Below are 27,091 nucleotides of genomic sequence, written 5' to 3' on the forward strand. Positions count from 1 at the left end.
AGTTAAGGTCTTTTCTGCTTCTCACACTGTCAGTTACAGTGTTTGTCTTTCCAGCCCCCTACTGATGAACCCCTACTCTCCTGAACATCAGCCTGCCAATGGGAAGTAGTTATTCTGCTTTGTCTGTGTGCACAGCTTTTGCTTTACCTATTAAACCATCTTTATCTCAACCCCCGAATTAGTTCTAACTTTCACCTTTCTCATACTCTTTCCCATCCCACTAGAGAAGAGTGAGTGAGCGGCTGTGTGGGGCTTAGCTGCCTGCCAGGGTTTACCTACGACACTGGTAGAAAAATTTAAGTTCCCTCAGAAAAAGACCTCTCACAACCATCCTATAAACAGGCAACTATTGGGCGGTCTACTTTTATTCTGTTAGCTTCTACAAGAAATACACTTTGCAGGATTATAAATTATATTAATATAGCTTGTAATTGCTTTTCTGTTTTGATTCTTTTCTGGCATAAGGACACAGTGTCTACCCTTTTAGTACATTAGCAATAGCGAAAGGTCCCACTGTATCTGAAACCTAGGTTTTTGAGCTAAGGTAATGTCAAACTGTACTGTGAGGATAGTTAGTATTTCAAACACTGACTTGCTGATAAGCCGTTTGGAATTGGTACCTGGCTGAGTCAGGCCTCTTAACAAATGAAGCTGTGTAGCTAGCACAATGTATGTTATTGCAATACTAATTTCATTTTAAAATTTACTTTTCTGCAATACTTAAACAATCTTCTCTGGTTCTTATTTTTTTCTTATTAGAAGCTGCTATAGCAAAATTTGCCTAGTAAAGAGACCTCATTTCACCTTGCCTCAAAGCCCAGTTCTTCAGTTAACAGTACGGGCAGAGGTGTATAACACAAAGGCAATGAAATAAAAAAGTGTATATTCACGAGATGTAGTCAGAAGCCTTCCTTATTCAGGGCCCACCTTCTAAGCATGAAGCATTTAGTTAATACCAAGGGTATAATCCTTATGTGTATCTGCTTTTAGATTCCCTCTGCCATTTTCTTAATCTGCTATGGATGCTTTTGTATAATCAGAGGACTCTTGTGAAAACTTTCTCTTTTGTGGTTAGAAAAAGATCATCACTTTCACACATCTTTATTTTTCAGGGGGGTCTGAGGATCTAGAGGTAGCAAGGAAAAACGACAGGCTAGTCTGATAGTTTCTCTCTCCAAACCTGTGGGTTAAGCCAGTGTGAGTTATTCAGAGACCCGCTTTGGTATTGTCCACCATTGCTCTCAGCCATCTGAGCTCCTGCATCCCACATATCTGAGAAGAATTCTTGAAGAAACTTCACAAACTTAATTGTTACAATGCCTATTCCACTGGAAGGCTGCAACAAGCACCAGAAGATGGATTCCTGGTAGAAAGAATCCCAGCAGTTAAAGTGAAAGTCTAGGGCTTTTCTGCTGGGATTAAATAACAGGGTGAGAGAATTCAAAGGAAGTTTCAAGTTAGTTGCAATTTCTAGTTTCACCAGTAAATTGCATCCATACACGAAATAAGTGGTACAGGGGATATTTTGCATTTGCATTTTGGAATTGCAAGGACATTCTTCTTGCTGCTTAACATGTTTTCCAGTTCTCTAAAAGGACTGTTCTTCTTTTGTCATAGTGAAGTCACAATGAAACTTTCTATTTTTTAATTATCTTTGGAGCTAAGTAAGTTTTAGCTTATGAAGCCATAGTGACATAATTAAGTATCTATATATAAAGGAACAGGAAGAGGTTTTGGGGGCATTTCCTTCCCTAAGAGGTGGGGTTGATATAGGAATATTTGATCAGCATAGACACATAGTCTACTAAAACAATGTTGGACTGTACAAAATGATTTTTGCCTGTCTGTTTCTAGTTTCTGTAGGATAGGTTATCTTCTTACCTCTTGCATTAATTGGCAAGCTTGTTGGCAGCCTCAGAAAAGAACCAAATAGTGCTTAGGTACAGAGCTTGAAATGCCATCTGATTTCTGTACTGAGCCGTCAAGCACAGGACCTGCAGAAGAAATTTATGAGGCTGCTGTCTTTTCTCTCTTTCAGGGATAAACCTAACTTCAGCTGCACCCTGGTACTTATAATAAAATGGTTAAAGAAGCAGTATATCAGCAGTCAGCTGTTAGCTTCCTACTGAGAAGGCTGAGGCCTTTTGGAAAAATCAGGCATGGCATTAACTCAGGAAGTCTCTAAAATCTTTACAATGAAGAAAGAGAATAAAAGGAAGCAAATACTGAAAAGCGTATTTTCATAAAGATATTTTCCAGCCTGCAGACCAAGTATAATTGAAGATAAATTTAGCTTTTTTTTTTTTTTTCCTTTTGCTACTCATTCATGTTTCCACAATTGAATAGCATATGTAAAAAAAAAAAAAATCCGATTATGGCTGGTCTGTGAACTATGTGGTTTAGACAATCACTGCTCCTTTTCTGTTTTGTAATATCTGACAGGTCTGCCAAGGATACAAGGATATGATTTTTACTACCTACATAGATTTTTTCAATCAATAGTTAATTAGTAATGTGTGTAATAAACAGTGATAGGTAATTATCAGGCTGCAGTAGTTATTTTCAGTAGATTTTTAAAATTTTATATCTCTCTGCTGTTCTCTCTGCCTTTTTTTTTTTTTCTTTCTTGTAAAGCTCTTATAGTCTGTGTTTTAAATTACAGCTTGGATAAAAATTTAAAACTTCACATTGGCTCTTATTCACATAAGGAACAAGGAAAAGGGTTGGGGAAAAAAAAAAAAAAAAGATTATAGCTATTTAGGTCTCCTGAGGAAGAAAAAAGAAACATCCAGACTGAAATACACATCTTCATTACTCTTGCCTAGACATCATCTTCCCCTCAACACCACTGCTAGTGAGAATGAATTCTTTACTCCCTAAACCAAACTTGTGTCATGGAAGACAGGAGATAACATCACATTTCTGTATCACAGGAAAAACACTGAATGTGTTGACTTACTGTTCTCTTCTCCTATCCTTGGGTTTGTCCTGACAAGGCATTTAAGAATATTACGTGTGGTTTTTTTGTGGACAAAATATCTGGAAGAGTAGCTACCAGCTGCCCACTCATGATAAAAGCAAAAGCTCCCTCGAACCTTCTATTTCTCCTAGAAACCATTTCTTCCTTATCATGTTAAGCTAAAATGTGATGAAATTGATCTAAATGTAGGGTTGACAAGCACACCTCAGAAAAAAGATGGACAGTTATCAAAACTTCTAGATCTGTTTGGAAGTACTGGCTCAGCTCAGTTTTATTTTGTGGGAGAAAAGATTCCTATGCTCTTCTTTGAATGCAGATATCAAGACTCATAGTTATATCCCCTGCTGAATCAAACTAAGCAGAAACAAAGAAAGCATGATCTACCTCATCAACACTCTTTATCTGAGCTTTCTCTTCAAAACCTATCACTGTCATGGCCCTTGACAGCACACCTCACACTAGCAATATTTTATCTATTTTTTTATATCTTTTAAAGAAAAGCTGGAATCACTTAAAGGGGTATTGCCAATTTAAAATCCTTTTTTTTTTTTTTTCAAATTTGTAAAATTACTCCCAAATGATGCCTAATATTGCAGAAACACAGTTAATGAAAGGAAAGAATCTGTCATTCATATGCAGTATGTTTGACTGCTTTGTGTGTGCCATTTTCATTGTCTTCTAGGTGTCATTGGGGGCCACACAACAACAAAGGAGTGATGCACTTTAAAAGAAAGATAAAGTCTGTTTTAGAAAAGTAGAGAATGCGTGGCAATATTTTCATAGTGAACTCTGAAAAAGAGATAATATAGGCAGGGGTATAAATGCTACTGCAAAGAAATAAAAGGAGATACTGGCAGTAAATAGGGTGAGGATTGAGGAACTTATTCTAGGAGGAAAGGATGAAGACTAGAAGAGAAAAAGAGTCATGAGTGCGAGGCCAGAAAGTTGGTCCCTCTCCTGGATCTGTGGTGGGAACTGTGGGGGTGGAGTATAATCCTTATGTCTTTGTGTATGTCCTTATGTATTTGCACCTTTCTGACTGCCGTGAGTAACTTGGGATCTGGGACATGTGCCCTTTCGTATAGCCTGAGTCCTTCACTCTGCAAGGGACTGTTGTGGTTTACACCAGCAAGAAGCTAAGCATCACACAGCCAGTTGATCACTCTCACCACACACACAGTGAGACAGGGGAAAGAATTGGAAAAAAAAAATAGGGAAAAATAACCTCAAGGGTTAGATAAAGACAGTTTAATAGGACAGAAAACAAAGGGAAAATAATAATAAAAATAACAATAAAAGAATATACAGAGCAAGTGATGCACAATGCAATTGGTCACCACCTACTGACTGATTCCCAGCCAGACCCCAAGCAGTGGTAGCCCCATCCCCAACTCACCCATATTAATTGTTTCGTTTGATGCCATATGATATGGGACATCCATTTGGCCAGTTGTCCTAGCTGTGTCCCTCCCACCTTCCTGTGTACACCCAGCCTCCTCGCTGGCAGGGCAGCATAAGAAACTGAAAATTCCTTGTCTCAGAGCAAGCACTGCTCAGTAACAACTGTACCTTGGGTGTTATCAACACTGTATTCATCCTAAATCCAAAACACAGCACTATACCAGCTACTAGGAAGAAAACTAACTCCATCCAAGCCAAAAACACATAGGTACCCACTGCAGATTTACCTTCACGGCAATCAGGAGAATGGGCAGACAAAAGAAGTACTTAGCTACATCTCCCTCAATTTTTAATGCCACTTTAACTTTAATGCCACACTCTCGTGTCCAGCTACTACAAATTTCACGTGTTTCATTTCTAGGTCATGGAAGAGTAAGGATCCCTGATACTGCTGTACTTTCTCATAACTAGTTGGCTGATATTTCTAGTGTGAGTCATCATGATTATGAATTCTAAATTACTACTTTCTGTGAATATGGCATAATTTTCCTTTCGAATATATGCCAGAACGTAGATAAAATATGAAACAAAAAGTATAAGGAGGTGGTATTTTCAAGGCAAAGATACTGAAATCACTAGAATTTATTTTCCCTGTTACCCAGTTCCATTATACGTTGCCATTTCAGTGGTCCTGGTTTTCTCTGATGAGTCAAGGTGCTCTCAGCTTTGAAGGACAAAAGAATAATTAGATTAGTCAGGTCTAAAGATGTTGAGAAGAAAAGGTAGAAAAATGGGCAACATCCTAAAAGATAACATTCATTGCTGATAAATCCATGATAATGCACGTTAGATGCTATTTGTAGGCATTGTTGAGTTCTAAATGACAGTATACTGAAGTGTAAACACAAGGATGATTGTTTCCCAATGAATTAAAGCCTCTAGTGGCATTCAGCTGCAGCTGTTGAAGCAAAGATAAATATTAATAATGAAACAGAAATAATCCTGAAATTAATTAATTAGTAATTCTACTTAAGAAATTGTGTGCTGTCATATGCAATATTGTATGAAGTTTTCAAAAATGGGTAAAATGTAATAGAAGTTTCATTTTTGCACTGGGACATAAAAAATTGGAGCTGTTTGTTTAGTCTGGAGTAATGATTAATAAAGGAAATACATTGTAGGAATTGAAACAACAGCATTCTGTAGTGGGGAAATGATTTTTTTTTCATTTTAATAAAACCAAGTAAAAATGAAATTAAACTTATACTAGAAAGTATATTTTCTGATGGAGGAATGCATGCTACGATGAGGAATTAAGTAAATGGCTATAGAAAAGACTGTGGCTTGAATTCTTTGGATTCAGGTTACTGTCATCTGGACATCATGACATGTAGTTTTGGCACTAGCATTTCATATTATGCTTGGTAATTTCTTGAAGGAGGCTGAGGTCTAGCTAGTTTCCAACTTTGTAGATAAAGCTAAGAGAGGAGTAAGTGTCCCCAGCTGGGTGGAGGCACAAGCTCTGAGGCAGTACTGTGAATCCTGACACATGGGTGGTCAATACTGAAAAAGGCAACAGTGAGTCAAAAAGTAGATAGAAAGAGAGGTGGATCATCAAGGAAGAAAGCAAATAGCACAAACAGCCACATTTTTTGTACAAAATACAGTGAATGCCATGTTGTTTTTATCTGTATGTGAGGAAGACATTGTGGCACATGAACATACCTACTTTTTTGTAATGCCTTTAGTCCAGTCAGCAGGATCAAGAAGAGAATCATTTCTGTCTTCCACCAATCATGAGTGCTCAAAAATTCCCCCATACCAACAAAATATTGAATGAGTTTCCCTTCCCTGTCTATTTCTGTATAGTTCTCATACAGAATATAATTTAAATGTGTTGGTATTTGTCAAGGAAGGAAGTGAAGATTAATTACAATATTAAGTACCTGCTCCTTAATTTTCCCTTTTCCATTGCACAACCCACCTTGTACCTTCCTTCTTTTTTCACTCCATTATGTTTCTGAGCTAGAGCTGCCCCTTAATCTCTTCTGTTTTTCATCTCATCTAGCCTTTGTTATGTACTGTGGTAACTTCACCTCAGTTGTACATCCCCAAATCAAAGCAGTTTAGTATGCGAACAAAGCAAAGACACAACATAACTGAATTCATGTGTGCCATTCACATGGCCCTGTGAGAGCCATAGAGAACCCAGCACTCTCCTCTTACCAGCACAGTCCTTAGGACTGCATTTCATTGCCATTGATACGGAGATTCAGTTTGCACTTAATACCTTTCTATGTCCTTTCCAGAGCACTACACACATCAACTGAGTCTTACTGCTCTACCAAAGTAGTTTTTTTTTTGACTATCCCTGTTTTTTAGAGGAACAAAACGGACTTGCTCCCACTCACAGTAAGTCAGTAGTATAGATAGCTGAGAACCACAAGGTTCTGTCAATAGCTGAATAAACCATCTAGTTATTTTCTCTCTTAGTTGTAAATGTAGACTCCAAACAGAGCCTTAGCAGTGAGACCAAACTCCCCAGACTAAGTGCAGATCCTGCACTACAGAACAAACTCCCCCTCCTTCCACATATTCACCACACTTTACAAACATTAACTAATTAGTTAATCTGAGGTCCCATTTAAAACCCAGATCCTTTTTTTAGACTCTGATTTAAAGCTAATTAATTAATATGAATTTCTGGCTTATTAAGCTCATCATAATGAGGACATTATTTTGATTAGTCTAATGCTGTTCTCTCTCTTATTTTTTTTTACTCTGAATTTAGTATCATCCTCGATGGCAAGCTAAAAATTGCTTGTTGACAATCACAGGCAATAAGAACAGCAGGTAACAGGATTGTACTCATCAAACCAGTACAGCAATTGGGTTTCCCCAAACTCTGTGACATCCAGGGTACTTTTGCTTAGGAGTATTAACAAAGGCCCACTTTTCCCCTCATTTAGATCCAACATTATGTCTAATTCAAGTGGGTTTTCATAGCCCACTGGAACATTCTCTCTAAGTAGCCAATGTTTTTCTCTATTCCTATCCTCAAGAGCACAAAGTTCCCTCAGAAATAATATTTGGAGGGAAACTCACAGAAGCTATATCTATTCTTACTTCTGATGAGGACTGAAAACAGACAGGAAGGACCTGCTTACCTCTGTGCAAGGGCACTGTGTGCCCAAAAAGCTTAAAACCTAGCTTGCTGCTGCAAACTAAGCCCACTAAATGCTTGTCTATTTTGTTGCCCACTTAAATTCAAACCCCACTAGGTTATTACCTTCCTGTACTGCTTATATGATAAGGTACTAACTCTGTGACCTTGGAATAAAAGTTTAAAAAAGCAAGTAAACAAGTAATGATCTACAAAAACATGCGTGAGAAGTATAGAGTGCTTAATACAGACTTTCAATGTAATCTTATAGACTACTAAGGAAGGAAAACTTCTTTTCTGCCATACATTTCCATTAGTATGTATAGGCTGCATGCATACGCTTTCAAATAAACAACTTTTCAGCAAACTTTGATGAACTGGCCAGTCATAAAAGTAATGAAGTTGCTCAATTTTTTCGTTGGCTTCATGTAGTGATGAGACGCATTTTCCAAGTCATCTGCTGTTTCACACTCCTCTGCTGTTTGGTGAAAGGTAGTGATTAATTAGTGCCGATGAGAATTTCTTTCTTCAAGTGCAAAGTGTAGCTCTTCAAATTACCAAACCCCAAGTTGACCTTAAGGGTTGTTAGGCATTGGAATAGGCTGCCCAGGGAAGTGTTTGAGTCACCATCCCTGGAGGTCTTTAAAAGACGTTTAGATTTAGAGCTTAGTGATATGGTTTAGTGGAGGACTTGTTAGTGTTAGGTCAGAGGTTGGACTAGGTGATCTTGGAGGTCTCTTCCAACCTAGATGATTCTGTGATTCTATGATTGTGTGTATCTTTAACATTAGGCAATACTGTAACTAATGGTTCTCAGTGATTCATCATGGCCAAAAGAGCAGAGTACCTACTGTTTTGCAATTTACATAGAAATTGGGATTATTATTAAACAAGATTACTGAAAATTTGTAATATTTGAAAGAGCTGTGAAAAGACAAAGCAATAATGAATGTTATTTGGATTATGTTTAACAAGAGGAATCTTCTCTAGCTGCTTCAATGATAGCTTGCAAAGCTGCAGCCTATCCTCCCTTTCTCAGGCTCTTCTGCCTTGGACTTTCCTTAATGCATCCATGACCCTCAGGGTCATTTGTAGACCAGGAGTTTGACTATCTCTTTTCCCTCAGGTCTAACATACCTCCTTCTGTTTATTTTTTTCTTCTCTGATGTGAGACAGCAGGAGGTAGGGTTCTCTTTGCCACCATTCTCTAAGAGCAGTCTGTCTCTTCTTAGCTTTTCTTAATATTTATTCATTTGCTTACATTTTGCCCTGTCTACCTCCCTTTGAATGTGCAGTGAACATTATCTATCAAAATATCCAGCACAGGATTCAAAGTGCATATTGCTTATTAGATTCATAACTTCCACTTAACTGGAAGGTTCAAAAAGACTGCATGCAAGGCATGCTGATACAGCTGTTAGAGGAGCTTCATTGCCAACGGTAAAACATTCACAAAACTACTATTACAAGTTTGACCTCAAGGAAGACTTTCAGAATATCATTAAAAGGCAAGACTAAAAACTGAAGTTCATAATTTTTAGAACCAAAAATTCATAGACTTAGATCGAGGTTTTAGAATTTCCCTTGTGCCAAAGGGACACACATATCTCATTATTCTATGGGTGATAATTACTTATTTTTCTCTATTCTTACAAGAGCTATTGAACTTCTTTCCTCACTACTGTGTTAACAAAACACCCTGTCTTAAGAGGTTAACTCCTAACTCTTTTTTTTTTTTTTTTTAACTCAGACCATGAACATAATTAAATGAAACTCAGAACAATTTTTCATGAGACACGTGAGGCTTGTAGTTTCTGTTTTCTGACTTGAAAAGAAAAAAAAAATCTGTGTAAAAATGCTTGTCTATTTTTTCCAACTTTATTGGCTGGTCTAAAAAAATATAGTTCTTCTCCAGTCAAACTATGGTTGACATATGTTCTCTGCTAATGTATAGACCCTCATGAATTCTGAATAAAAACAATATGACTTTATTTACTCTAACCTCATTATGATCATCATAACCATGACTACCCCAACAGAGGCCAGCAAGACAATTTCCTCTGGGCTCTCTTCTTCTAGAAATATTGGTATATAACCTCTAAAGATTTATTTGCCATCTATCCAATGGCTGAACTACTAGAATACTGTCTGGCACCCAGTTTTTATTAAATTGGACAGTCCTATAATATTCTATGGATCTTAGAGTGAGCCCATGACCTAGTAACAGGAGAGAGGAATCCTGTGGGCACTGGAGTGAAGCAGCAGCATCCAGACTAGGAAGCCTTTAATGTATTCAGCTGTAGGTGTAAGTGGATGTTTTCTGAGTTTAAGTGGAAACTGGGCAGCTGGAAAACTCACCACCTGCCTTATTCCACCCACATGCTATGCATGCATGTTTGAGTACAAAGATAACTTGGCCTACTTTAAAAACAAAAATGTTGATTAAAAGGAGGAAATATGTACCTTGAGTATTAGTTGTAGTTCTGTGGTACCACAACAGTGATGATGGAGAAGATACTATCATGATGTGTTAGATAAAGTTTATAAAATACAGTGAGTGATACATGCCTAGTTCACTCCATAGAGGATAGAATGAATGCATTTGTACAATGAAATGAAAGGGGACAGGGAAAGATCCCTGTCCATAAAGCCATATTGTTTGGATGGGCCTGTGTCTGCATTACTTCAGGCTGGTTCCTTCTGAAGCAGAACAACTATACGGTACTTGTCCCTGGGTGTCCTATGTGTTATTCCTGTGGCCCTAGAATACAATTACTTGTACATTCAAAGTGTTTGAAATTACGTGAGGGACATTCTGCATTCCATCAGAATGTTGTTTTTATCATCTGGTACAGATGTTGTTTGTGATGTTCCCTGAAGTGCTCTGGTTGCTCAAGATGGAGTGGTGCTGGAGAATTGTATAGTGTGGAGAGAACTAAAACCAATACAGTCTTATGCGCTCTCTTCTTCAGTGTGATCCCTGCTATCACTTATCCCCAATGCAAGTGGGAATGCTTTGGAGAAAACTGGTCTGAACACTCAAGACAAAACCTAGGGAAAAAAAGAACAGCTAAACATTATACACAGTCATGGCTCAAGCACTCAGGTTTGATCCTTTCCGTTTTAGCATTGCAGACATCCTTGAGGTTTCTCTGCTAAGCAATTTTACAGACTAACTCTTTGAAAAACAAAAGGTCAGGGACACTGTTGGTGAAATCTATTATAGTAAGGCTTTGCAAAAGAGGACAGTCAGGAGGCTATATTAGAAGGAAGAAAGAAGAATGTTTGGAATACAGGAAGGAGAGCTTTACTCCTTTTGAAAGAGCATAAATAGAAGGCAGGATGTAGAGAGCTGGAGAGAGAGACAAAGGCAAATAGAGGACAAGGCCAAGCAGATTGTATAAGAGAGAAGTATGTGCTAATAAGAGCACCGGAGGAGGAAAAACAGACAGAATTAATCAAGCTGAGAGCAAAGCGGAAGCTAGCTATAAAAGGTCATAGCAAGGCATGCTCACAGGACTGAATGAGGTTTTAAAAAAAGACAGGTGAGCCTCCCTGCAAAAGAGAGTTGCAGACAGGCTAGAGAAAGGTGAGAAATTAGTTTGCAGGAGTGTGGGGATAGACTGAAAATGCCAGAGTGGTATTATAGGAGCAGTAAGTTAGGAGGAGTTCTCATGTTAGTTTTTTAATAATAATACAAAAAGGTATCTTGGGCTTCAAGTGCAAATGTTGCTAGTTAGCTATAACTAGCTCTTGGCCTCATTTGGTCTTAGTACTAATGAGACCTCTGAAGTACCACATGTACTCTGATGGCATTCTTCTTCTCTTATTGGCTTTACTTTGTCAATTGAATTCAATTTATAACGTGTATGAGCTTAGGCATAGCTCTCCTTTCATGCTGACAGCACCCCAAAACAAGAGTCTACTCTGAGTGTGACAGCAGGAGTCTAAAACCTGGAAGCTGTGGTCACCAAAAAAACAGGGGTAGATGTGTTGTCTTTAATCATAAGCATCAAACATTCAAGTTGGAGATGACTCGTGTTGGAATTCTTAGATTCAGCTTGGAGGTCTCCACTGCTTGGTAGCTCTGCTACTTCTTAAAATCAACTTCTAGTCCCCCTAGTTGACCCTGCACCATTTGTTAACATCCTCAAAGTTAGCTCAAAACTACATCTGACACTTCAAATGAGAAGAAAACAAAGCTTCCAATAAAAAGTATCTCCAAGATGAGGGCATCAAGATGTCTGGATGATTCAGAGTAAACACACTGCCTTCAGAAATAGTGCCTAAGCCCCTACCTCAGTGTAGTCTTAGGGAAACGCTGCCCAGCACAGAAAATCAACAGTATAAAAAAAGTGGCTTAGATTACTTCTAGCTAGATACATGACTTGATGAAAGTCTCTTCCAGCAAAATTAACATCTCCTTTTCTCAGTTTTTCATTCCATTTGTTTTTCATGGTCTTGTATGTTTATATTTTCATCCTTTGCAATTGTCTGCTTCAAGTGACAGAATTTCAGAGATTTGGAATTTACTAGGTCAGGAAAGAAGTTTATGGTGTGAATTCAAATCCTTCTCTCTTTTTCTCCTAAAATTTCAATTTAGCAATGAATCAAGAGCAGAAAAGTGCCACAAGTGGCAAAGATACAGTCATGCATGATAACTTAAGAAATATATACAGTGAAGACTGTGGTTTACATACATTCAATCTGTGGCTCCATCAGTAGAGTTCAGATTACTTAGTGTCCTGAGGTCTGGGTGCTGTGTGTTCTAAAGGTCCTCACAAAGTTGCTGTGTATTACCAGATAAAGCTATTCACCAAAGGCAGAACTGTTTGATCTTTCTTGGAGGACTGCCAAGCAGAAAAGCCAGTTTGGACACAAACAGGTATATAATTTCTGCTCTTGTTTTTTCCAGTTTTGAGGCATTTGGTGAAAAGGTTAATGTTTGCAGGGTTTGGATGCAGCTCCTAAATCCTTTGTAACACTCATGCCGATTAGAACTATGAATTATTATTTTGAGTGCAGAATGTGTACAAACAAAATAAAATACCAAAGCCCAAACAACTCTTCATTATCATTGCACATAAGGATGTCAGCTTCATGAATAGCTTCAAAGTAAAACAGAAACAATTTGGAAGACCCCAATCTGTGTTTAACTATTCAGATCTAAAGAAAAAAATAAAGACGTCTTAGATACTAACATCTGGTTCAGATGGTCACTTCATTCTCTTTATTTGAACACGTTGATCACAGTTAGGAAAGATCCCTGTCATTCACCCCCCTTCCAAATTAATATCTGGAGCAAGCATAGACAGTGTTCTTTGGTAGGTGACATAGAAGATCTCTATCCTGTTTTTCTTGCTACTTGCTCATTTTGAAGACTGCTACAAAAAAAAAAATAATAAAGTGGGGGATGGTGAATTGAAATATGTGTAGGGAGATAAGAGAAATAAGGAAGTATTTCCTAGTATTGACAGAATTCACCCTTCTCTTCCCACCACTGATGTAATACACATTTTGCATGTTCTGCTTGCCATGTGCACTTGTCACCCAAAGTTAGATGAAAGGTCTGTTTCTATCTCACACCATGCTCCCAAGCTGTCTTCTCTGTGGCTCACATGTCAAGAGGCCGAGCCCTTTATCATATCCTTTTATTACAAAGAATTCACATGTGTTCAAACAATTTTAAAACTGAGAGACATAGCTTACTTTTATAGAATCATGGAATGGTTTGAGTTGGAAGAGACCTTAAAGATCATCTAGTCCAAACCCCCTGCCATGGCAAGGACATCTTTCACTAGATCAGGTCACTCAAAGCCCTGTCCAACCTGACTTTGAACACTTGCATTGACAGGACATCCACAGCATCTCAGGGCAATGTGTTCTACTCTCTCACCACCCTCAATGTTTGGTAAGCAAAGGACATTTTTGGCCTGTTGCTGCTTGCATGCAGCTTGGGTATGTATGTCTGTATGAGCACGTAGTGCAATTCAGTAGGTCTGGATGTGTAGGAGAAACAGTGCTGAGGACGCAACGTCCAGTGTGCTGGAGGTGCATTCCTGTAGGACATTTTTCAGTTCAGTTTCATTCAAGAACTCTTTTTGCTCTGTGGTGTGAACCAAAATATGATACATAGAGATGAACAGGAGATTAACTTCAAAAGCACACTCTTGAACCAAACTAAAAGGCTAATTAAGCATTCCCAGTGTAAGCTGAGAATGACTTCACAAATGCCAATGAATTTACATGGTGTGAGAAAGTATGTGAAAATGGGATATAGACAATTGAACACAGAATAGAGTAAGCATTTCTAATTGAGGCATAAGAACCCCCAAAAGAGCAGCTGACTGCTACATGATAGAAGAGTTTGTCAGTGGCAGCAGATATTCCTGTACATTTCTTGCTGTTGGTGCCTGCCAACCTCTGCCCACCACTGGAGATTTATTTTTCCCTCAGCTGTACTGACTGATGCTTTAATCATATTTGTGACTGCCTTCTTAAGTGTGGAAGGAAAAGAGGAGCATAAATGACTGTTTCCATTTATTGTTTTTTAAAATAAATTAAGTTTGTTTACAGGTCAAAGCTAATGGATTGAGTAAAGGATTATTACAAGTAAACATTAAGTATAAATAAATCTTTATTTAGAAATAGAGGAAAGTATGTGAGTGAAGGGAAGTATTATAGTTTGTATATAGTTTGTATAATTCCTGTGTATGTAGCATATGGGTTTGAAATCCGTCTGTGAAACAATTTCTCTGTTTTGTCTTTTCAGTTTGAGCCCTTGGAACAACCATTTTTATTGAAAGAGTCTGTTGACTGAGCTCCACTGACTGTGCATTCTACTAATATAACAAATCTTTACATTGCTAGGCAAAGGCTGAAAGTAGTTATGGCTTTCAGCTTCACAGATTCAGAGGACAGTGAGCTAGAGAAGTAATCTGAAGTATGCTGAGTGTGTTGAGGGGCATGATTTTGTAACTAAACCACCTGATAAAACTAGTTAAGGGTGGTGTATTGGAGACCATAAAGTACTGAGTTTGAGAGTCTTCTGGCCTAAGAAAGTCTGTCATATCCAATCATTTTTATCTGAATGGTTGCTTTCTCTTCTTTATATGAGTATAAATTCAATGGAACTCAGATTTAAAGATAGGCTGAACACTGGGTTAAAGACAGGATAAACTCCAGGAAAGACAATATGCCTGATCTACCACACTGTTACCTTGTGGAGTTCCTTGTAGGAATCTACACATGGCATAACCAGCTATTCAACTTATCTGTAAGCATTAAAGGGAAGGGACCTGTTAAGGCTGCTCTCTCTCCAAAATGATCTAAGAAGAGGGGGTTTAAGAAGAGAACAGATCAGTAAATGCAGAAAGCAATCCAGTTTCATGTGCAAAAAGCATTTATGCAAAAGGAAAGGAAGAGGACACAAAGCAAACCTCAGTGTTGTAATTAGAGAACTCTTTGCATTAAGCTTTGTAAGTGCAGACATTCTTTGGTTTAGCTTTGGTTCATAGTTATTAAATGGATTTCACAGGGTCCATGGTGTATTTCTCAATGCCCAAATCCTACTGTACTCATTAAAACAGTCAACTAGGCCATTTAGTCCTCATGTCAATCTTATTTTCTTGTGTATCTTGTAGTTATATATTCTAAGACTGAAGGAAGATCTCAATCTACGACATACACTGAGCCACAGCTTAGGATAAAATCATTCATGCAGTGAATGCTAGAATGAGCTATATGCACTAAATTAAAGCTGGAAAGATGCCAAAGAGTTAATGGTCTATATTCTGTTTTCAAATCACTTTTGCAGGAACGTGAATCCCTTAACACTGGTGGAGCTCCCCCTAGTTTTCACTATTATATGAGACAGCAAGGCCAGTCCATAAATATCTTCATGTTAGTGTCAATTTCTCTACCTTTTGTCTGTGATTTTTTAGTTTGAAGTTATTTTGAAGGGACATCTCAATCTGTTTACAGGGTAAACAAATACCACATGGAATTAAACTCTGACTTTTTAATTTCTTTAAATCTGTTTCTTGCTCTTCAAACCAGCAGTCCAGAGTTTGTAATGCACAGATTGTGTCCACAAATAAATCCTTCCACTGAACATATTTACAATATCAAGATAGAACTCAGGAAGGAATCTGCTAGATACACCAGAAGTAATTAGTGGAAATTAGCTAAAATATTAGTGAAAATTCTGTTGACTGAAATCAAAACCATTCAGTACTCTTTTTAAATTTGCTGTTGACAAAGAATTTATTTAATTCTCTTTGCCATTTCATTTCATGTGTGCCAAAATCCTGAATATTTAGAATTTCTTAGGACTTCTGCATATAGCTGATGATATCAGCTAATTTAAACCCTCTTTCAGATATATAATCTTTCTGGAATTATAATTCTGTTTGATTTTAATTGCATACACATGGCACCCCAATCAACCATTGTGAAAATATGTAACCTTTTGTATGATTTTTAAGCCCAGAAGAAACAGTTATGTCGCTACATTTTGGTAAGCTTTTTAATAAAAAAAAACATAGATTAATCATTGCCTTTTCACATACCAAAGTAAAATTTGGTGTGCTGCTGAGCAGTATCTAGTGAGGACAGTAAAAGACAACTTTCTAGAGTTGTCATAGAAACTCTTTTATGAAACTTTAATATAATTTTGCAACTTTAATTTATTTTTGCTTTGAAAAGTAAGTATTTATGTAACTGTACACCACCTGGAAGCTTCAAAGCTTGCTTTTATGTGAAGCAGCACGTAAGAGAGGAAAAGCTCTTCTTTCTGAGTGCATGTTTTAGTTGTTCACTCCTGTTTCATGTCTCTATTTATCTAAGGTCAAAGTTCTTACTGACCAAATGTGTTTGTTGCTTTTTGATCATAAAAACGCATAGTAACTGCCATAAGTAAAGGTACAATAAAATTGAACTTTTTCTTAGAGATATGCCAGTTGCAATATTTGAGCACCTGTCATGTCATTAGCATGAAAAATTTTCAGATTTTTTCCTTTTCATGTTACTTTGAGGAATGATAAAAGCCTCTGCTTGCCACTCTGTGAAGCATGATGGTCCTCTACATCCGATCAATATCTTGTTACAAGACTTTTGACAGGACTGCATTAAATTGCAACAAAATCATAACAGCTCACCATAGATTTTTAAAATCTTCTTTATCTTGTAAGAATTTTCTAATATCAAAAGGCCCACTCTGCTCCTTTTGTGCATGCAGGTATCTCCAATAAAACTGAAGAAAATTACTAGGTAAATTGAGAAGGATTTATGTTATCAATACGACCTGAAAAGCAAGTGTTTCAAATTATGTGTTTTGAAAACAGGAAATTTATTTTGTTTTCCTGGATGCCTAATTTAACTCTAGATGCTTGTTTTCCCGTAACTGAATAGTTACAATGGAGTAACAGGCAAATCCAGAAGTCCACTCTGCATTGTAAGAGTCATCTGAAGGGCAACTACAAAAATCCTAAACAATTTAACTACTTGTGTCTAGAAAAAGCTGTAGTAGGGAAAGCCTGTAGTTGTCTGGCTAATTAAATCTTCCAGTCCTGAGAAGGGGAAGTGAGTTTCTTTTTTTTTTTTTCTTATTTCTTTTTCTCATTTAGGGTTATATAACACCATGTACTATTTGGATAAATTAAATCTCTGTCTGAAAGCACTCATGGTGTCTTTAACTGTGATACAGATTACTGCTTTTGTACTGCTACCTAACCTAGCATGTCATACTCCCATAGATGATAAATGGCTTTTCCACAGTGGCTTAAAATGTTTGCTTTCAAGAGGTGGGCTTGCTAATACCATATTTATAGCCTCAAATTATATCTAGTTTGTGGCACGTAGTCTTTCGTAAATACTATCCAGCCTTTCTGTCTGAGGAAAGGTGCCATGTTCATCATATGCAAGGCTCAGATTGCCTTTTCTAATTCCTGAATTGCTGCTGGTTATCAGTACTACATTCAGGCTGCTAGTGATAATACTAGTGGTCTGATACTTGTTTAATGCCCAAGACATTTCCCACAAACAGGCCAAAATCAGCTTAATCAAAGCATCTCTCCCAGGTATTAGATAGATCAATAAAACTAACTGATATGATCACTGAATCTTTCACGTGTTTATGGAAACCTGATTATCTCCAAGTTAAAACTCAGCAAGTAATTGGCCTTGGCTTTAGAACTATTTGTTCACATTTTCCCATTTATCTCCCTTAGTACTTGGCTCTGAGAATTAAATTTAGATTAGACATTCACTGTTCATAAATGATAAGAAGTTTCTCCTAGTTAGGTCAGACTTTCCTTTCTTCTTCCCTTTTTCTTGGATATATATAGCCTAATACTCTATATCCATTGGGAATTGCTTTCTCAGTTCTCTAGCAGGCAGTTTTGGATTCTACCAAAGCACCATTTTGCTTTACAAAGTGAATTATAATTAGTACAGTTTGAGTCCAAAGGGTTAGTTAGATGTAGAGTTGCCATATGGTGTTCTGTGAGTGACTGCATGTATTGTATGTATAACTGGAGCATGATTAAACTTTAATAACTGCTTGTATTCATTAAGTGTAGTAGCAGAAATGTAATAAAAACAGAAATAGTTTACTCCCTGTTATGAGAAGTGCACAGCTTAATGATAACAAACTCAGATGGTCACTGATTTTTATGTTAACATTTTGATAAGTTAAAATTATTTTGTTCATTGCTTTCTGACACCTGGGGTTAGTAGGAATTCTTACATAAAACTACTTTCTGAATCTTGTCCAGAATGGTCAAAATGCCACTTTCAACAGATAGTATATACCTGGCTTTTCTGAGAGGTGCTGTGGTTTATTCTAGTTATTGTAGTTATGCTATTTCTGATTAGGTGCTGTGGTTTATTCTAGTTCCACCCTTCTTTTATTCTAAAGCAAGAGTCTTCCCTGCTTTCAGAGATAAAAGTTGCATACATATTCTCATCTGACACTCCTTAGTTCTATTAGAAAGTTGTTTCATGAACTATGTTTTTCACAGCACAGATGCTTTGAAATAGCGCTGTCTGGCATGGTATAAAATTTCTGTTCTCCTTGTTCACTGATGATGTAAAATTTCTAGGATTTCATTAATGTGGGTGAATTATAGTCGGTTTAGGGCCCCCAAGCTTCCCATCTATTTCACATATATTTGTAAGCAGATATTGCAAATAGTGATTTTATTATGTATGCCCAAGTCTTTGCATGTGTAATTAGAAGAAGTTTAATAAAAAGAAAAAAAAAGAAAACCACACCACCACCACCAAAAAACTATACATGATACTTATTTTAGCATATAATGATGCAGATTTCAAGAATACCGTCTCTATTCCCAGAAGACACATCATTCATTTGTAAATTCATTGTGCTCCTTGTCATTCTGAATGCATTATTCTCGAGTGCAATAAATTCCCCTCTCTAGAGTTGCACTCCCTGGAAGTATGGGAAGACCCAATGAGGCATCAAAGAATTATCTGAAGGTTAGTATGAGAGGCTCACTTTAAGATGGGTCTGTTTTCGGCAACATATGAAGGAGAGTTAAAAAGAAAAAACAAAGACCTAGGAATTTCAGCTATTTTCATTTACAGAGTGAAGTGCTTTTAAAAAAACTGAGAAATGTTTATATGAAATACATCACCACAGTTTCAAGCAATGCCAAGAGTTTTCAAATGAAAATAATTTACTAACAATTTTGGGGTATACATTTATAGAAACGATAAAAGCCAAAGCATTGAAACAAACAAATAATATATTAAATAAATTTCAAATTGTTTCATGTGTGTTCACAACTCAGTATTTGTATATTTATATACCTAACTATGGAAATACAGCTTCATAAATTCTAGATAGGATATAATAAAATCTCAGCAGCATAGTTGTTCTACTAGGGGACGTGAAAGCAAGGAAAATAAAAGACTATTTGCTCAGATTAATTTTGCTGCGTGGTAGCGTTTGATTTATGCAGACATGTTGTTTTGGGTTAGCTGAGGGCTTGTTTCTGGGTGATGACATTATGCTTTGAAAGACCTCTTTAAGGACTGGGCAGCACAAGCAACATCCTTGGTGCAGATGGCAAAGTATCTGAAACTGGTATCAGTTGTTTTGAAAATACGCCCATTAAATATTTTATTTTTGCTGAGTGGTACTGAAAAATCTAGAAATTGAATGTCTCAATCCCATCTTTGCCTTTTCAAGTTGCATTTATGTTTAAAAATTAATCATTGATTTACACAAATATCACAGCTTTGAGCTTAGCATTTTTCCACTTTTTTTCATTAGCTTTTTCCTGGTCCTTCCCCTTATCTTCCATACAAAGAGTTATGATCTACTTTGAAGAGAATGAAGTATTACTAACTAAGGGTGGTTTTATTTTCCCCATATCTTCTCAGTTCTTTGAAAAACTCACAGGATAAAGATTGTTCTGAATTATCTAGATGGACTAGATGAATTTTCTAGTTGGACTAGATGATCTTCCAAGTGAACTATTCTATTCCATCCCATCCCATCCCATCCCATCCCATCCCATCCCATCCCATCCCATCCCATCCCATCCCATCTCATCCTATCCTATCCATCTCTCAGCCTTCTTATTCAGCCTCAGATTCTTTGTATACCCTGGCATTTATTTTTCTTCTTTCTTCTGTGTTTCAATAGCCCTACATTCTACAAATTAATTTCTATATTATATGTCTTTAATGTGACCTCTAAAACATGATTTCTGAGCGAAAAAGTAAATATTAGCTAAAGTGCCCCAAACATTACATATTTTAACTGTTGAAAATGTCATTTTGTGCTTGATGTTGTCCAACTTTATCTTTCAGCCTTTTAATATTCTTTTGCTTTCATCTACTAGGCTAATGATGTTTTCAAACTATTTCTCATAATATTTATGCACTATGTAATCATCTTTTGAGTAAACTGAAAAGATCAAATCCATAGAATCCCTTCACATCTCTTCAGCTCTTCTGGAGTATGGTTTCTTGGCCTGTGGATCAGAGAAGTGGGATCTTAGAACAACCTACAAATACTAATTGTGACAACAAACCAAACTGGCTCTAAGACAGAACTTTTAAGTTAATAACTTTTTAAGTTTAAGAACTTTCAAGAGGCAACCACAGCATTAAATACTAGACTCTGAGGCACTGATCCCCTCCTATTTCCATGCTTCACATTCCTCCACATGTGGACACAAGTGGAAACTGTATTCTAACCTCAGCTGCACTGGTGTCATCTCTCTATTCTAATGTTTCCCTTTTACATGTTTCCCTTTTTTCACAGGCTGTTGGTACATGTATTCATTCTTTTGACTACACCACAAGAACATGTTTATCTGATCATCCACACTGATCACAGGAGGCTTATCCAGTCACTTCTTCCAAGGACAGTGATCTCTCTCCAGCTTTTCCCTACATTCTTGCCCTAGAGATACGATTTTATATGTAAATGTGTCTAAGAACCATGCCCTTTTAACCAAATGAATGGCACTGTATCAGAAGTCTGCCTTCATTTTCTACCACTTTCTTCATCTTGTCATTGGAAAACAGGTCAAAAGTAAAAATGTGAAGTAATTTGGGGCCGGGATTTGATTCCTGAAGGGAGGAATCCAAATCAAATCAAACGGTTTGATTCTAGTAGGGCCTACTGGGATTCTGCTTGAGGATCTTGGTATCCATTACATTTCAAAACCTTTCACTGGGTTCCAATCTCTTTAATGTATGCAGCGTTAATATTATATTGATTTAGTTTATTAATTTGGCTTTTAGTGAAATTGCGTCACTTCAACAAGTCTTAGCTATATTTCTATCTGCTAACCTTACTAATTTATCAATAAAAAAGATGTCTGTTTAGTTTAACAGAAGTTATTTCTTCTAACCTGTGCCATAAGAATGGCTTTGATGTAGTAATCACCAAGGAAACATTTTTATTCTTTACACTGTTTGTAGGTAACAGGGAATTTAAATTAATGAATGAATGTCTTACTTTTTTGTGAGACCAGGAAATCAAGGTACCACTTTTTTCTTCTGTCCTCTGACTGCCTTCACCTTCAAACAAGTCTTTAGTTGTGTTCTGAAAGAATTAATGGAGCACTGAATACCTGATTAAAACACGTTCTCTTTGAAGACTTTTAAATACACAGCATAGTTAAAGATTACATTATTACACGTTCATGGATTCTCAGTGATATGTATAAGAAATCTTTATTTTCATGTATCACAGCTTTTATCTACTTGTAAGTATTCATCTAACCTTATGCAATTGTTTGACTGACATTTTAAAAGAACAGTTGACCATACTCAGAGAAAAAATGTGTTTTCAGATATGCACACAAGTTCTTCAAATTTTACATGCCCTGAAACTAAAGACTTTTCATTGTTCTCCTTACATACACCAGAAGTATAATCATACATTTTTACAATGGTTGTGGTGGAGGATATCCTTGTTGACAAAAATGGTAGTAGATGGTACAAAATAAACATTAAAGGAACGGAGATCACATATATATGAACTCTGGAGAGCATCATCTGTCAGTATTGTGACATTTTAATGAATTACTTATAATTGATGCAATTAAAAGATTCCAGCCTGATCTTTTCTGTAAGGGTAATCTTCAGTTTAAAAATACCTAATGTAATTGGGTCATTTTTGATGAAGGACAAGTGTTAGATTATGCCAGTACTTTGAGGTTAAATAGAGACTGAGGTTTCCTCAAAAGATTTAAAAACACAGGTCTCAATTTTTAAAACAAAAAGACTCTAGGAGTTTGTGGTGGTTTTCTTGTTTGTTTGTTTGTTTGTTTTTTAAAGATGCTACAGAGGAATCAGGCTTTAGATGATACTATGTTTCTGTGTTTTGGCAGATGGGTGTGGATAAGGTGCTTATGCTCTTATGATAATGTGAATTACAGGACCCTGTGCTGAAGTCTTCACTTAAATCTTTTATTGCAATCAATTAGGCTCAATGCCTGATCTAATTTTTGGCTTTTGTGAAGGTGCAAATACAGCCTCATTTACATAAAATACTGCAGCCTGTAAAAGATGCTGGTATGAATGAGGGAGATGAAATTTATTTAAACTCTGAAGTCCCATGGCTTTAGGCTTTTAAAATATATTTCTCATGTTTTAATTGACAATGTTAAACAAAAGGAAAGATCTAATGTTGACTAAAATCTACTGTAAATTCTCAGCAAAGGTATTGCAACTCAGTGGCTTAAATTGCTGGATCATATTTAGAAAGCAAAGCATTAATATTCTGGGAAGGTTATCCTTTCCTTCAAAATTTCTATTAGTTATTTTCCATCTTGCAATTATGGATTAATTAATTCCTAACACTTTTAATATATCAGTGCTTTGTAATGGTTTTAATTTAGCAAAAGGGAGGTACAGTCCATTACACATAATTAACGTTGCTGCTATGAATACATTCATGGCCAGTGTCAGGGAGGTCATTTAGATTACAGGAACAGTCTCTAATCATTGCTCAGCACTCAGTTCTCCTGGGCATGCATGAACTGCAACAGCATTTGTAAATCCCTTAGTGCACTTCTCAAGGATCCTGCAAGCAGCATTGGATTAGATTTTGGAAAAAATACTCTTGTTTTACAAATACTACAATATTAAATATTTTTATATTACTTACTGAATGCCAAACAACAAGCGTGACATGAACAATAACATTTCCAAAAGCTAAAGCAGAAGTACAAGCTTTGAATAACTTCTAACACAATTTCTACAAAAGTGATGGGCCAAACTCAGCTGGAATATAGTCTGAACTTCACCACTTTAGGAGGCTTCAGACTGCTTAGACTAGGGCTGAATGTCATGCAACACGGTATTTTCCCTAGCTTGACTAACATGTTAGTTTTAAAAATGTATGCATGGTTTTAGTTTGAGAAAGCTGTGCTCAAACTGTGCGAGCCCTACAGGAATTTAAGCCGCATGAAATGGCAGATTGACAGCGTTCACAGTATAAGCCATGTCCTGATTTCAGAAGGATGCAGAGCAGATATCATTATCACATTTGAGGCTGTGAAATTTGGAAAACACATGTAAATATTTCTTCATCATCAAAAGTCAAACTGAAATCTTCAAGTAGACAGAACTTAGCTTTCTTATCAAAAATATTTTATATTATATTTTGGTTTAGCTTGTCTGCATTTAGAAATTTTGCTTTCTTCATGCTTTGTATTTTAGCATAGTGAGCCATATCTTGGTATTGAAATAAACTGATAAAGTAAAGACCGTTTAAAATAAAAATGTCTCACAGCCACCAAAAATCAAAGTCATTGTCTCTCGTCATGTTTCTATGCTCTTTGATATTGCATAACTCAGGGAAAAGTAGCTGATTAAAAAAACAAAGGCTCAAAATATCAGCTATCACACTGTAATGCGTAGTATTCATCATGACTGTTTTATACAGGAGATGTTCAGTAGTCTGGCTGGTTCATTAGCTCTGAGTTGTGCAATACCCAAGTACAGAGCTGGCCTCGTTTTCATAGGTGCTTACAGCTTATAATGAAATCTGTGTAATCTTGCATTTGCTGTACTGTTCTGTAAATCAGGCCAGCAGCTCTCGATAGGGATAGTAACTAAAAGGAGAGTGGTGATATGATGTTCAATTTCTATGATAAATAAGCTTGAATGTAAGTAAGGACATATTGCTGCTGCTGAATGGTTCTTACAGTTGCTAACAAAAGTAATCAATGAAAACAGTATTCTATAGGAAAATCAAAACAATCAAAAACACCAACATACATGTATGTATACACATATATATATATCTTCTAGCCCCAGTGCACACTCTGCTTGTTAATCCACCTTTCCAGAATACCGTTTTCTACCTCCTTAACCATTTTCCTTCAAGGTCAGTGTTTCTAGTCCAGAGTCCAGTCATAGTCACTGCTATTTTCCGGGGCTCCCACTGTGCATCCCTGCTCTCTTTCTCCAAACTGATAATCTGCACCTCAACTCCTTAAGCTACTTAAACCACATTGTATCTCAACAACTCTGTGGCATGTACATCACACCTTATATTATTCCAACATCTTGAACCAGCAAGGTAGTTCCTGAGCTGCTGTTACTGCAGAAGCAGCCCTTTCAGCTCCATAAAGGTGCTGGTCCAGAGCAACAGCTTCAGTTATCACTGCAGTTGTAAAGAGTATTAGAACTTCTACTCTTTAACATGCCTCCAATTCTCACATCATCATATTTCTTATGCAGTGAAGGAAGCAAATAATTTGATTTATCACATCAATGAGATATGGGTAGTTACTAGGTGGAACCTTCATATACAGATTAGCTTCAGTTTTGCAGCCCTTCCTTCTTCTCTGTGGAAGTGGTTTGCTACCGCTTCTTGGGGAAAGAGGTGGAGTTCCAGCCACTGCTCTGTGGGGGTTTCATTGCTGTTACCAAGAGAAGTCACATCCCCAATGGGTACTTTGATGCACACATGTTGCCCTCCCCCTTCTCAGACAGCTCTGGTTTGATGGGAGTTGAAGCAGCAGTAGGAGAATTCACATTCTCATTTTCCCCTATTACAGGTACACAATTTTAAGTGTTGATCTTGCTTCCAAATATGGTGCCAGCTGATGGGAGAAACACGTTTCCTTCAGAGAGATTAAGAGCTTTTTTAAAATTGGCATTATTTTAATTGTGTGTCATTTGCTTATGTAAAAATCTAACCAAACAAGAAAGGCGCATTATTAGAAGTATTATTAATCATTTAAAAGTCATACATACATATTCTGAGTGCTGTCTTTTGTTTTTTAAGAGTTAGTTCTAAAAGCAAAAAATAGCCTCATAATTTGTAGAGCACTATGAATAACTGAAAAGAGTGAAAAATATTTTTAAAATCACTGAGGAGATTGTTGGTACATATTGCCAAGCAGGAACCACCATAAATTGTATTAATAATTTTCTTATTAGTTATCTCTTATTTGTCAAAATTCTTTGAAAATTTTAAAAATATATTATTATAAGAATATAACCAAAATTCTTAGTTTACACTTGTTCAAACTTTTTCATTTTTTTCCACATGCCAGTGTCCCAGCTGCACAATGGAAGGTGTTCAAGCCAAAATTTACAGATCTTGAGCTGAGACAGAACTCTGTCAGAAAAGGATGACAAGTTCTCTCCTGACGTCCAGGTCAGAGTCTTTCCTGCTTCTGCTCCTTTTCTGTTTGTCTTGTGTTTTACTACCAATACTGTCTGGGTGATAGTCCAATTTCATAGACTATTTTGAAAAACTCTGGCAGCCATCTCAGCTGAGTGTCACCTTGGATCTTCCTTGTTTCCAGGCAAGATGATGTACTGTCATAGTACTTATACACCTTTTACCCACTAGTATTTTCCTGATGCATCCAAAAATTTGTCCATCCAGAAGCAGCTAACGGTCCTTCTGAGGGCTGTAATCTCGCGGACCTCATGCAAGGTTGTGGTTCTGACCCCATGACATTGCAAGTGAACTACACAGCCATCAGATCTTGTTGGTGCATTTCAGAAATCTGAAGTATATATGAAAAGCTGCTGGATCACTGGCCTTTTGGGCACAAGCTAGTCCAGCTTCAGGCAATAGCCTCCCTAAAACTGAAGCACCCACTGCTCTTTCTTGATCCTTAGGACAGTGCCTGGCCTGATTAAGATTATGTCTTTGGTCTTTGTTTTCCTACCTGGTTTCTGTCTTCCTCTTAATTTCCCCATGGAGCCCTGCTTATTGTCTCCCTGTTGGTCCTAGTCTAATTACTCCTAACATAACCCAGATGTCTCTTTTCTTCATCTTCATCATACTTGTCACTAATCCAACGGCCAGGATGGTGTTCTTATAACAGAAGGACAGTCCGGTGGCTTGAGAGCATCACTTCCAAACTGTCTGGCTGTTTCTGGGTGGTGTGGTGAGATTAAAATGATTGGCTGTAACCTTTGAACAAGGACTATGCACCTACATGGTCAAGCAGGCCATCGATCTTATGCAAGCATAAAACAGAAACTGTGGTAGTTAAAGAACTTCAGCTACGTGAATCTGTTTGGCTATCTGATGTGGATATGGAGTGGGAGATACAGGTCTGGAAGGAGTAGGTGGGATGAGTTTTGAAGTGAAATTTATCTTCTAAATTCTTCTTGCTGCCTGAAAACTAAAGATGAACTGTGCTTTGAAGACTGGGAGGTAACAAATAAAATAATACACTTGTCAATACTTGGGAAAAATAGATTAATTACTGGGTACCCTAGAGCTATGCATAAAGTCGCTAGCTAAATTTAATCATCTAAATTAAGTGGTTAGTGTGGAATTCATCTCACTGAACTTCAGACATTTACAACATATGCTGTAGTCATATACACTTTAGGCAAGTCACTTGAGGCTTCTCTTTAAGGTCAATGGGAGAAGCAGAGAGTGATTCATTGGCCTATTTTAGACAGCCAGTTTAGAAAGAGAAGATTTACTCCCTGTTTCTCCCAATGACCTAGAAGAGGAGCATCCAGAGACCAGCTCAGCTCTTCATATCTTCTTTCGGTCAGACAAATCTCACGTTGAT

At 37.0% G+C, this 27,091-nt stretch overlaps 1 protein-coding gene across 23 annotated transcripts in view; it reads left to right on the forward strand.

Moving 5' to 3' along the window:
- PLD5 (phospholipase D family member 5) overlaps positions 1-27,091 on the forward strand; it is a 317,558-nt gene that overhangs the window by 90,327 nt on the left and 200,140 nt on the right. For 20 of the 23 annotated variants that reach the window (XM_066993942.1, XM_066993946.1, XM_066993935.1 and 17 more), the window contains one exon: positions 25,601-25,704. The exons of the other annotated variants lie outside the window; for them this stretch is intronic. Coding sequence is in view for 4 of the 20 variants with exons in the window: in XM_066993968.1 (XP_066850069.1) it covers positions 25,679-25,704 (26 nt within the window). In the remaining 16 variants the exon portion in view is untranslated. The remainder of the gene's footprint in view (positions 1-25,600; positions 25,705-27,091) is intronic. 23 annotated transcript variants of the gene reach the window in all.

The sequence above is a fragment of the Anser cygnoides genome, chromosome 3 (genome assembly GCF_040182565.1).
Source record: "Anser cygnoides isolate HZ-2024a breed goose chromosome 3, Taihu_goose_T2T_genome, whole genome shotgun sequence".
NCBI classification, from domain to species: Eukaryota; Metazoa; Chordata; class Aves; order Anseriformes; family Anatidae; genus Anser; species Anser cygnoides.